Genomic DNA, 12,623 nt, shown 5'->3' with positions numbered 1-12,623 from the left:
TCCTTTGTCCTAATCTTGTGGTCAAGTCAGAGTCAGGTCATTGGCCCTGGTCTCAGGGTCAAGTCAGGGTGTTCTTTCTTGGCCCTTTTACACAACACAATATACATACTGTTATGTTTTTTAAGAAAAAGAGAAAAAGACACAAGATGAGACATATTGACTAGTTTTTTTATATGGGCCCGGCAGAGTAGGGAGACTAAGAGAGAAGAGGAACAGGGGTAATGGCTGACCACCGTGACCGGTTTCCTTAGAGATCTCGAGTAGATAGGAGAAGAGAGAGAGAAGCAGAAGTGAGCAGAGAGAGAGAAAAAAAGTAGAGAGTAAAGAGAAGCAGCAGGGAAGTTGGGACTTTTAAAGGGAAGACTTCACATGCGTACTGAGGTTCCAAGCATGCCCAGAGTCCTCAGCAGGCCGTAATGCGTGGCGTGTGACGTGGTGATGATGTAGCACATTTTCCTGTGCATGCCCTGACTGTTATCAGGGGGCAGGGTCTGTCTCTTAAAGAGATATTGCCAATAAGCATTAAAGCCTGAACCTTTCACATACCATTTCCACTCTTTCTTCTTCTCCAATTCCTCCCTTTCCCCTGTCCTACTCACTCTCATATTCATCACCACTTCTTCTGTAATTATAACAGTGTGTGTGTGTGTGTGTGTGTGTGTGTGTGTGTGTGTGTGTGTGTTTGCATACACAACCTTCTGAGCCCACATTTATCTTAGTATTGTTCCTATGTACATGTGTTTAGAGATGACCATTTATGTTAGACATGTCATTATGCAGATCTTGTTAAACATATTGTTGAGATTTCATGATTGCATACTTGCTGCAATTTAAACACAGTAACAATTCACATCTTTTGAATAAGTGTAAGTCGATGGACAGATTTAAAAAAAAAAATAAGGACATTCTGGTATTAGCTGAAGGCACCAGATATTTTGATGTATGAATTTAAGGAAAGGGTTTTTATGAGTTAATATCTTAATGTTTTAAGTGCACTTTAACTTTTTTCCCTTGCAACATTGTCTCACTATGCAGTCCAGGCTGGCCTCAAACTTGAGATCATCTCCCCTTATCCAGTGTACTGTCAAGTCCAGCCTTTGGTATGGCTTTTCCTTAGAATGTAGAATTCCTGGAAGAGGAAGCCAAAGTAACTCGGCCAAGGACAACTAGGAGAGAAATGTCACTATTAAATAGACACAGAACCATCTAGCTGGATGATTAGAGCTAGAAAAAAACTCAGAGACCACTTGTCTTAACATGATAGTGATATGCTGACTCCAACAACATAGAGGAAATGTCCTTAGGTTAAGTCCTAACTGCTTTGTTTACTGACCATATAACCTTGAACACTTGGTTGAACCTTTCAGATGGTAGAGCCTTCAGAGAGGCACCCTGCTGATTTTCCAAAGACTCTTTGTGAAGATCAAACCCTTTGTTCTACTATTGCAATGTGACTTGTTTAAAGTCTTAAGGTCCCATTGAAAATGAGGGTTAGAATTGTTTCCTTCACCTGTTTGATTGTTTAGCCATCAGGGAAATGCAAATCAAAACAACTTTGAGAAACCATCTTACACTTGTCAGAATGGCTAAAATCAAAAATACTAGTAGTTTTTCCTGAAGAGGGTGTAGAAGAAGGGGAACACTCCTCCATTGCTGGTAATGAAAGACCCCCCAGAAGCTCAGGCCTCCAGGATCTCAGCCCAGGACCTCGGCCACCCCAATCACCAGGCAAAGTCGAAAGCTTGATGCAAACTGCACGAGGCTTTATTGTAGTTGTTTAATGAGCTAACCCCATGTTAGCTCTGGTCTTTCATCCATCCACCATGACGGATGGCTAGGAAAGACGGCTTGAAGCGTCTGCATAGAGATCTTATAGGGCAGTGTAAGGGGAGTGTCTAGGGGTACACACAGGCTCAGGATTGGTGTGCCTCCAGGCTTGGAGAGTTTGCCTTGTGTTGATTGGCCAACTGGTTGTTATGGCCCATAGGCCCTCCAGGGTGGTTGCTATACTCTGCATGTCATTGCTGTGCACTTGTCCGTAAAGCACACCAAGAGCCATAAAGCATAGCACCACCAACTAACTTCTGATCGGTCCCTTGCCACGAGGCAGGCATCTAACCTCCTAGGGACCAAGACATGGTCAGGCAAGCACGTGTTCAGCTGTTATGGCTGCCAAAATGGGGAGCTTGTCCCTTCAGTGGGAATGTAAACTTGTACAGCCACTTTAGAAAGCAGTATGGCAATTTTTCAGAAAAATGGGAATCAGTCTACCTCAAGATCCAGGAATTCCACTCTTAGGCATATACCCAAAGGATGGACATTCATACCATAGGGACATCTATTGAACTATGTTCATAGCAGCATTTCTTGTAATAGCCAGAACTTGGAAGTAACCTAGATGCCCTCATCTGAAGAATAGATAAAGAAAATGTGGTACATTTACACAATGGATTACTTCTCAGCTGAAAACAAAAATGAAATCTTGAAATTGCAGGCAAATGGATGGAACTAGAAGAAACCATCCTGAGTGAGGTAACCCAGACACTGAAAGAAAAACATGATGTGGATATTAGACATAAAGTAAAGGATAACCCCAGAGAAGCTATGAAACAAGGAGGACCCTAAGAGACCCCCAGAGAAGGGGAAAGGGACAAGATCTCCTGAGCAAATTGGGAGCACACAGAGAGGGGGGAAGGTAGAAGAAAGAGGATGGGAGAAAGGGAGGGAAAGGAGAACATGGGTGATCAGAAAGGTGGATTTGGAAGAAAAACAGAGAAGGAGAGCAAGAAAAGATATTCCTTAATAGAGGGAACCATTATGGGTTTAATGAGAAATCTGGTACTAGGGAAATCTCCAGGAATCCACAAGAATGACCCCAACTAAGACTCTTAGCAATAGTGCAGAGGCTACCTTAAATGCCTTCCCCTATAATGAGATTGATGTCTAGCTTAAATGCCATTATGAAATCTTTATCCAGTAACTGATGGAAGCAGATGCAGAGATTCACAGCTAAGCACTGAGCTAAACTCCTGGAATCCAGTTGTAGACAGGGAGGAGTGATGAGCAAAGAGGTCAAGACCAGGCTGGAGAGACCCATAGAAACAGCTGATCTGAACAAGGGGGAGCTCATGGGCCCCAGACTGATAGCTGAGAAAACAGCATAGGACTGAACCAGGCCCCCTGAATGTTGGTGTCAGTTTGGGGGCCTGGGCAGTCTATGGGGCCTCTAGCAGTGGGACCAGTGTTTATCCCTAGTGTACCAATGGGCTTTGGGAGCCCATTCCCTATGGAGAGATATTGTCTCAGCCTAGATACATGGGGGAGGACGTAGGTTCTGCCCCAAATGATGTGACAGATTTGATGATTCCCCCATGGAAGGCCTCGCCCTCCCTGGGGGAGTGAGATAGGGGTTGTTGGGGAGATGGGAGGATTTGAGGGAGAGGGAACTGGGATTGGTACGTAAAATAAGATTGTTTTTTATTTAAATAAAAATTAATTTTAAAAAGAGAAAATGAGGGTTAGAGTTATTTGGTTGTTTTTTAGATATCAACATAATCTCACTTGTTTCTTTACCCTACTGTAAAGAGAAGTCCCTTTAGCTAGAGCTAGGAACAGTCTTCCACTGAACCCTCAGATTCAGGAGCTCAAAGACAAATCTAGACCATCATCCTTAGGAATGGGAAGGCAGAACAGAATTGCAAACTGCTTAAAGGGCCATTTTCCCTTGAGTTAAATTCTACCTGTACCCAGCTGGCTGCCCAAAGAAACAATTTAGCAAATGCATTTTTTCTCAGAAGAAACACATCTTTTGTTTCTGTCACTGACTTGCTGGAGCCATGTTTAGTTCTGTGGCTAGAGAAAAGGGTACAAGTAGCCTTCAAGCCTGTTAATGAAAGCACTCCCTCCAGCCCAGTGTCTTCCTGGGGACATTTCAGAAATCCTGGGTGAAGGAGACACTGTATTTATGCAGCTGGTATGTTCCTCCTGAGACAACATCAGCCATACAGTCAGCAGTAATCCATCCAACATTAGAATTTGACAATATAAGTAATGCAATCATAATATCATTTTTAAGTCCATGCAACATTCTACAGTTCACAAAGCACACCTACATGCATTAGCTCGTTAGGGAAAATTGCAGATAATTTTTTAACTACAGGAAGGTATATAGAAGCAATAAAATCTATCTTTGAATCTATCACTCACAGAAAAATCTTGGTTAATTTTGTAATGTTTCCTTTTACTGATTTTCTGGTGGATTTTATTTGTTTGTTTTTTGCTGGGACCTTATAATATATACCTTTCTTTTTTTAATTGCCTGCTTTGTTCAAGGTATATTATGTTTTCTACCATCCCATTTGAAGCTCACATCCATTCTGGGGAAGAAGTAATTGTGTAGTGTGAAATCTTCTGGGTGGAGGTCAGCAGCCTTGGTTTTCTTCTTTGAATAAGAGATGTGTCCCTAAGGAATCTAGAATGTGAGTCTAGTCAGTGCACCCAGAAACATTATCTTGGCCACCAACACCCAGCACTGAGCAGGTGCTCTATCCGTATCAGTATAGGTGCATTCCACGGTGATGATGATGGTAAAGGTAATACTAACACTCAGTTGGCATCTGTGTACCTGGAAGTCTCACAGACAGATGTGTCTTAGTATACATGTGTGTCAGCTAGACAATAACACCTTCTAGGCCCTCTCCCATAAGCACAATGATGGCCATAAGTGGTTTTGGGATTCAGATCATACCATGAATTTTATAAAACAGGACACATGCTACAGAAATGCAAACCAACCCTCCCTGTAGCAGAGCTAGCTATACCTTGGTAGTTCTGGGTGCACTTTTCTTGATGGCCACTCCCTTTCTTATCATGAAGTAATCATTGATACTAACAGAGGCTTTTATAGCTTACAAGGTGCTTGGACTTAGGGTCTCTAATTTGAATGGGGTACGGCTCTTGCCTTTAGAATTCATTCTATGGGTGCTTTAGCAAGTATCTCCTAGAGCCATTACCTTGATAATTCTTTTCCCTTGGTCCATGTAAGGATAAGTGAAGCCCTCGTACATACCACTACTTGGTCACTAATAGCATTGCCACACAGAGTAAGTAAGATACTTATTTGAAAACTCATCAAAGGAGGATGTTTGTTTCTACAAGTTCACATGCAAACATCCTTGCATACTTCTCCATTCTCTACACAAAAGCATAAGCCATGTGTCTTTGTCAATACATTAAAGCCACAAAGCAAAACCAAGGGAAGAGAAAGCCAACCCCACTCCTTTAAGGAGTTTGCAAATGTTGTCTTTCTGAATGGTAATCTGTTCAACTACAGTGTGGAAGAGAGAGGAAAGGAAAGCATTGGTTAGTAAAAATTCCTCCAGGGAGGTAACAATGGTTTCTAGGCATATTCTAGTTAAGCTTAGTTTAATTTTTTAATACTTCTGTCATTCAAGAATCAGGAAAAGGGACTGGAAAGATGGCTTCAGTGATCAAGAAAGCTGGCAGTTCTTCCTGAGGACCTGAGTTCAATTACTGGCTCCCACATAATAGTCCACAGCCTTCTGCAATTCCAACTGAGGGGCTTCTAATGCCCTCTCCTCATCTCCATAGGCACCAAGTATGCATGTGATGTAAATACATACATGCTGGAAAATGATTATACACATAAAAAATTAAAAGAACCAGACTGGGGAGATGTCTCTGTTGTGGGTGTTGTGGGATATTTGTACATTGTGTGAAAATATACTGCTTTATTGGTTTAATAAAGAGCTGGATAGCCAATAGCTAGGCAGAAGGTATAGGTGGAACTTCCAGGTAGAGAAAGATGCCAACTTCAAGGCACAGAGGAGATGCCAATGAAACATGGAGGGAGTGGATCATACAGAATGAACGAAAGGAAAAAAGTAATGTGGTAAAACATAGATTAATAAAAGCATGTTAAGTTATAAGAGCTAATGGGACAGGCCTAAGCTAAGGCCAAGATTTCATAATTAATAATAACCCTCTGTGTCATTATATGGGAGCTGGTGGGACAGAAAATGAGTCATTACATGCCTCAGACCTTAGGGTGCTTGCAAAACAATCATCATGATCTGAGTTTGATTCAGTAGCTATGTAAAAAGCCAAGTGTGTGGCATACATTCTTAATCTTAGTGCTAAGGAGGCAGAAACACTCCAATATCTTACTTGCTGACCTGCCTAGCAAAATCAGTGAACACCCTTCTCCCAAATCTGGGCCCTTGCCCAAAGTTGTCTTCAGGGGCTTAGCTTATTTCCTAATAGTGTTAACAGGTGATGTTGAATGAATTACACCCTGACTCCAAGCCCTGCACTCTGCACTTGCAGCATCTCCCTTCATGCCCTGTAGTTACCTTTGCCACCCCACCTCATACTTGAGGAAATCAGAGTTCAGAAAAGTTAATAAGAAGCCATCCACTCACATGAGGTAGGGGGATCCGGCCAGTAACCCTAGTCTCTTCACTGTATCAGAATCTTCACCTGAGTCCAAATTAGCATGTTCCCTAGAGAGTGATGGGTACACATGGATACAAATGTGAGCAGCCTAAGGGACCTCAGGAATTTGAAGCTGCTCTCTCTGCTGTTAGGTGAGGTTTACAAGGCTGTCCCTGACAGTGTCTGGAAGAGGATAAGTTAAGTACCTGTGAAGATGAACACCTACTGTGCATCTGCTTGCTTTCTAAAACCAGTTCTGCCATCAAAGACCATTGAGTGCAAATAGTGAAAATAATAGGCTTAACAATAAACTAATTGATTACTTTCTGTGAATAAAACAAGAGGAAACAAAGGAAAATGGCACTCAGCAAATCTTTTTGTTCATATAACCTGTAGCTATTGAGCATTTTATTATGCACTGGGCATAAAGTGGGAGACAACCTTGTAATGGATGCCTTTAAATAATTGCAGTTCAAATTGACAAGTGCTTCATGGAGTTTGCAAGCAACTCTTCAAGTCTAGAGAAGAACTGGAACAGCTGTCCTGGAAGGGCCTTCAGTGATGTCTCAGAAATGGAATATCTATACTGTCATGAAAGTTAAACAGAGGGTAGAAAAGAGTCCAGTGAGGGAGCACTTTGCCAAGAGGGAAAAATGTGATGCTCAAGGAAGTCACAGAAAGGCAGAAGGAAAATCAAGTCTGAGAAGCATTAATAGAGAACCTGCAGAGGGTAGAGGTGATGGGTAGGACAGCTGTCTGTGCTTGTCATCAGAGACTTCCAGATGTAACTTTGCATATCAAAGGGGCTCATGTCCTTAATAGAATCATTGATGGAGTGAGAGTTCTATCTCACCTCCTCATCATGAAATCTCATCTGACTGCCCAGTGAGCATTTGGAAATACATGGCTGCATCTAGGTTGTACAAGGGCATCTGGGTTGTACAAAAGGCATATCGTGAACCTTTGAGCATTAGCCAAACAGGGCCCAGAAACTGAACTGTCCCTAGATTTGTTGGCCCCCAAAATGAATACATGCCACCCATTAAGTGCTAATAGCAATGGTCTACAGGAAGTATTTATTAGAACAATTCTGGTTTTAACTGGGTTTGCTCACATGTAGGCAACTGAGCAAAGTATACCAGCCACAGGTGTCTGTTCTCTCCTATCAGGCTACCCTAAGTATTGGCTCCTGGCTATGTTAGAGAGCCACACATTTCCTCTCGCCTAAGAATAAGAGGATATTGCTTCCCCTGAATTCTAGCAACAAAAGCCTTTCTCAAGCTCAGCCTAGATTTTAACAACAAAGAAACAGACTCACAGCTTTAGTAGGCACCACTGTATAGAGTGTGGCCATGCCACAGATGGGAAGGAGGGAATAAAGTTACCCTTCACTTTACAGTGCCATGTGTGCCACTGCTACTCTCTTGAGAAATGTTACAGTGGCATAATGTATCAAGACAGTGCTCTTCATTGATGGAAGCAGGTTAATATGTTTTCTTGTGAGTAATGCTATCAGTTTTTGAAATTTTAAAAAAGACACATTTTTTTGAAAACCAGTCTATTACTTTCAGACAGGCTAATAAGTTCAGCCATGAAAACTTTACTCTATATTCAAATGTATGATACTATGTGATAGAGAAGGCTGAGGTAACCGGACAAATATCAGAGTCAGTAGTGTGACCCTTGGGATATTATTATTTCTTAAGTTTAATTTTATTGAAATGCAAACTGCTTGTACTACATTTTCTCTGCCCAAAGCTGTAGCTTGAAGAGCATTCACAAATGTGTGCACTCAGATAAACACACACACACACACACACACACACACACACACACACACACACACACACACACCACAGTGGGATGTACAGTATACCCCAGAAACTCTTATGTCTCTATCCAAAACTCTCACCCCACCCTGCCCACATATGTGAATCCCTTTCCAGTACTGTAGATAGTGTTTTGCCAGGTCTTAGATACTTTTTGCCAGATACATTGAGATTTCAGCTCTTCATTCTGTTAAACAGACATCATCATTCACATGGTACTGTGGGTTTACCAGCAAGGGGGAATAGTAGGTTGGGAACCTGTAACCATGCAAAGTCCTTGCTAGCAAGTTAGACTACTCTTTTCAGTAGGTGAGCTAGGGAAGAGGAATAGAACAACAGAAACTTTTCTACTAATGAACACAGACTTTCATAGAGTTAGAAAAGGCAAAAGAGAAAGAGGTTGACCTGACTAAATTTAGGTTTAAAAAAAATAAAAGGGAAGAGTTTTGTGTCATCAATGCATTTGCTTGGTTCTTCTCTCCTAAACCTGTCCCAAAGATTCAAGTGACTAAAGCACCAGGTCACTCAGAAACCCTTCCCATTTGGGATTTCCTAATCTACAAGTATCTTCTTTAAGTTAATTGAAACCAAACCACCATTTGACCGACTTTCCAGGAAAACCCCCTGTTTTGTTTGTGAGGATTTGTCTGGGCTGTTTGTCAGTAAGCATCACCATCTCTTTTAGCCACAAGAGGGCTCATCTCTCTTATATGAAGGTGTCTGCCTTTTTGATCACCTTTTGAAGATAGAGTGATAGCTCAAGAAATAAAATGGGAGTTCTTTCTGTCAAATTGCCAACACACGGCGGACAGACAACCACAGGCAGGCTTCATGGTGCCTTTCCTCCTGTCCCCAAGCCTTTTTCTTGCTTTGAAGCTTCAGAAGCAGCTGTCAGAGCTGGATGAGGATGACTTGTGCTATGAGTTCCGGCGAGAGCGCTTCACTGTCCACCGAACCCACCTGTACTTCCTGCACTATGAGTTCGAGCCTGCTACTGACAACACGGATGTTACCCTGGTCGCTCAGCTTTCCATGGACAGGTATGATCAATGATCTCACCCTCCACACAGTCCCCATAACTGATACTCTTTATCCCCTGTAACAACAGAGGATGAGAGATGGTCTCCTGGGCTTGAAATATTTAAGTCCCATTAAAATTAATCTTAGTACCTACCCTCCCTAGTGCTGCACAGAAGGTGTTTCCTCTTTTAGATGCTTGAGCAAGGAGTGAGGCCTTCTGAAGGGGCTTTCACACTGTAAACTCCTTGGCTCTATTACTGCTGTGAAGAGACACCATGATCAAGGCAACTCTTTCAAGAGAAAGCATTTGATTGGGGGCTTGCTTACAGTTTCAAAGGATTAATCTACAATCATCACAGAGGCATTAATGTAGGCACAGGACTGAGGACTTGCATCCTGGTCTGCAGGCACGAGAGACACTAGACTTGGCTTGGGCTTTTGAAACCTCACAGCCCACCCCTAGCAACACACTTCCTTCAACAAGGCCACACCTCCTAATCCTTCTCAAAAAAGTACCCCTCCCTGGTGACTGATCATTCAAATATATGAACTTATGGTTGACATTCTTATTTAACCCACCTTTCCTCACACATGTCTTGATGTAACAGTCCTTCACTGGGCTTTCCCAGTGGCACTGCTATTATGCTGACCCTTTCTCAATTACAGTGTTACAGACTGGTTGTCAACTGATAGGAAACAAATTGAGTCACAATGGGAGCTTTTGAGACAAATTAATACCCAGGCTCCATACCAAACCAATTAAGACAGAGTCTTTGTCTTGACATTGTTTACAGTTTGGAGTGTCTGAGCCAGGATCAGGAATATAGATATCCATAAAAAATTAAGTAATAATGTAACTGCAATAAGGGCTTTGAAGGGACTGGGATTGATCGTACCAGTCAGGTTGAAGAACTTCTTGAGATAATGTCATTGGGGAAAATATTTCTGAGAAAGGGACATCTGTAGATGTAGAGATATAGAAAGCTAGAAAGAAATCTAGACATACCAATTTCTAAGAAAAGAGTTTTCTGGACAGATGAACTGGTGAGTCCAAAGGGCCTATGGTGGGAATGGTGAATCACCTGTATCTGAGTTACAGATGGTTATGAGCTGCCTGATCTGGCCATTGTCAACCAAACTCAGGTCCTTGCAAAAGTAGTGCATACTCTTAATTGCTGAGCCATCCATCTCTCCAGCTGTTACTTATAATTTTGCAATCCTCACTTTCTACAGGAGGTGAATGGATTTGAAGCCCTAAACTCACTGTCCCAGAGATAAGCAGCTTTCCTCTACCTAGCCATTTTACATAGCTGACTCTCACACTGGTTGAACAACTTCCTCTTTAGGTTATACCTACTCCCCAGCGGCTGCCCTTTCCTTGTGCCCTTTGTGCCATATTGCCTCATTTCAAAAGGACTGTTTGTTGGGCTACCTAACATCCCTGTCTGGGATGTGCGTGAAGATACCTTGGGATTGATCTAGGAATGATGTGAGTCAGTGTGCTAAGAGCAGTGCCAGACACACAGTGAGTGTTCCTTAAAGAACATTGTTAGTCATGGGTGGATGAAGAATGTGCAAAACCTGAAGGAACAAGAACCCAGACATGCAGAGGTTCACAAAGCACCATCCAAAAGCATGGACTGAATGGGAGCTTACATCTCATTGATGTCTGGAAATGACACTTACTGAGTGTAACTAATGGAAGTGGGTGCCTTTCTCAAAAAGTAAAGTGAGAGAAATATGGAGGAATACATTCAACATTCACCTCTGATTTACACACACACACAACTGGCCTTAGGAGACAGACACTGTGTTCTCAATGGTTCTGACCTTGAGTTTAACTTTCTGCACCAGTCATCTTGCCTTTCTAAGCCTCAGTTTCCCTATCTGTTGTTACCTGGGAATGATGATATTATTACTGTAATTATCCATAAAGTTATAATGACCATGAGAGTATGCTAGCCTAGTTCATTTTATTGATGTACATTCGAAAGGTCCTGAACTGATACTAGCATGAGTGACCAGAATTTTAATGTGTGTTCTGTGTAGAAGGCATTAAACCTAAGAATAAAGAGCTCTATCTCAAGTCTCATGTACTTCCTCAATCCCCTTCTGATAATTCTGGCATTTCAATCAGTATCTTAGATTTCTATTTTTTCCTATGAAATAGGATTAAAATTCTTATATAGTTCGGTTTAGGGTTGAATGATACAATCTGTGGAAGCTCTTGTTATATATTTGTCAGTCAGGAACCACTGGGTAGACTTGAATACCCTTCTGGAAACTTGTGTATGTGTTTGATTTTTTTCTTGCTGTGATAAAACAGTCTGATCAAAAGCAACTTGGAAAGGGAAAATATTTATTTGGCTTATATTTCCGAGTCACATTTCATCATTAAGAAAGTTGGGGCAGGAACTTAAAAGCAGAAATCATGGATAAATATTCCTTGCTCCTCACTGTCTTACCAATAGGCTCACACTCAGCTACCTTTCTTATACAGCCCAGAATCACCTGTCTAGGAATGGTGCCACCCATGGTCACCTGGGCCATCCCACATTAATTATCAACCAAGAGAATACCTTATAGACATGGCCATAGACCAATCTGATCTATGTAATTCCTCAATTGAGAATCCCTCAAAAGACAGTATGCCATATCTAGTTGATAGCTGAAGCTCACTAGAACATGATAGTAGGCATTTAGAGATAATAGAGAGGGGAAAGAAGACCTGCACTCAGCCCAACCTTACTATTTCTGAGACATGTGGATTCGAGTTAGGTACATGGCCCTTTTCAGCATCACTGTATGCAGTGTGATGATACTTTCAAGTCATGTTCATTGATTATTCTTGGATCCTACAGTATAAGATGATATAAAGTGCTGAAAAAGTAGTGATATAAGAAAATAGTAGTTGCCCTTTCCTGTGTGTGTATGTGTGTGTGTGGGGGGGTATTCATCTCCATGCTTCTTAGGATTTACAAACTGATAGCAGAATTTGTTGGGTTTACAGTGCAGGCCCATGCTTTTGTACACACTTGTTATCAATAGTAATATTGGCCAAACCAATCTCCTGCACCCACTGCCATCAGGAGAATCACACTAGCCTGGGCCACAGTGACCAGGCAGCTCATTTTCTTGAAATCCCTTACATGAAGCTCCAGCTTTAGTTGTGTTAGCCCAAACACTGACCATAGTGTCCTTCCTTTCAAATTACACACAGCCAAGCTTAACAGATACAGGGTAGTACAGAGTAGTTTCTAATGCATGGTGATAAGTACTACCACCTGGACAACACCTAGAGAATATAAATAAATTGTAAAA

The 12,623-nt window shown here is 41.8% G+C and overlaps 1 protein-coding gene across 16 annotated transcripts in view; it reads left to right on the top strand.

Moving 5' to 3' along the window:
* Large1 (LARGE xylosyl- and glucuronyltransferase 1) overlaps positions 1 to 12,623 on the top strand; it is a 520,809-nt gene that overhangs the window by 470,461 nt on the left and 37,725 nt on the right. For 15 of the 16 annotated variants that reach the window (XM_035442501.1, XM_027410534.2, XM_027410533.2 and 12 more), the window contains one exon: positions 9,159 to 9,322. In XM_035442501.1, the coding sequence (XP_035298392.1) occupies positions 9,159 to 9,322 (164 nt within the window). The remainder of the gene's footprint in view (positions 1 to 9,158; positions 9,323 to 12,623) is intronic. The other variant, XM_035442500.1, reaches the window with a different exon arrangement.

This window comes from Cricetulus griseus, chromosome 3, assembly GCF_003668045.3.
Source record: "Cricetulus griseus strain 17A/GY chromosome 3, alternate assembly CriGri-PICRH-1.0, whole genome shotgun sequence".
Classification (NCBI taxonomy): domain Eukaryota; kingdom Metazoa; phylum Chordata; class Mammalia; order Rodentia; family Cricetidae; genus Cricetulus; species Cricetulus griseus.
Note: the sequence above shows the minus strand (reverse complement) of the source record. Positions and strands in the feature narration are given on the sequence as shown.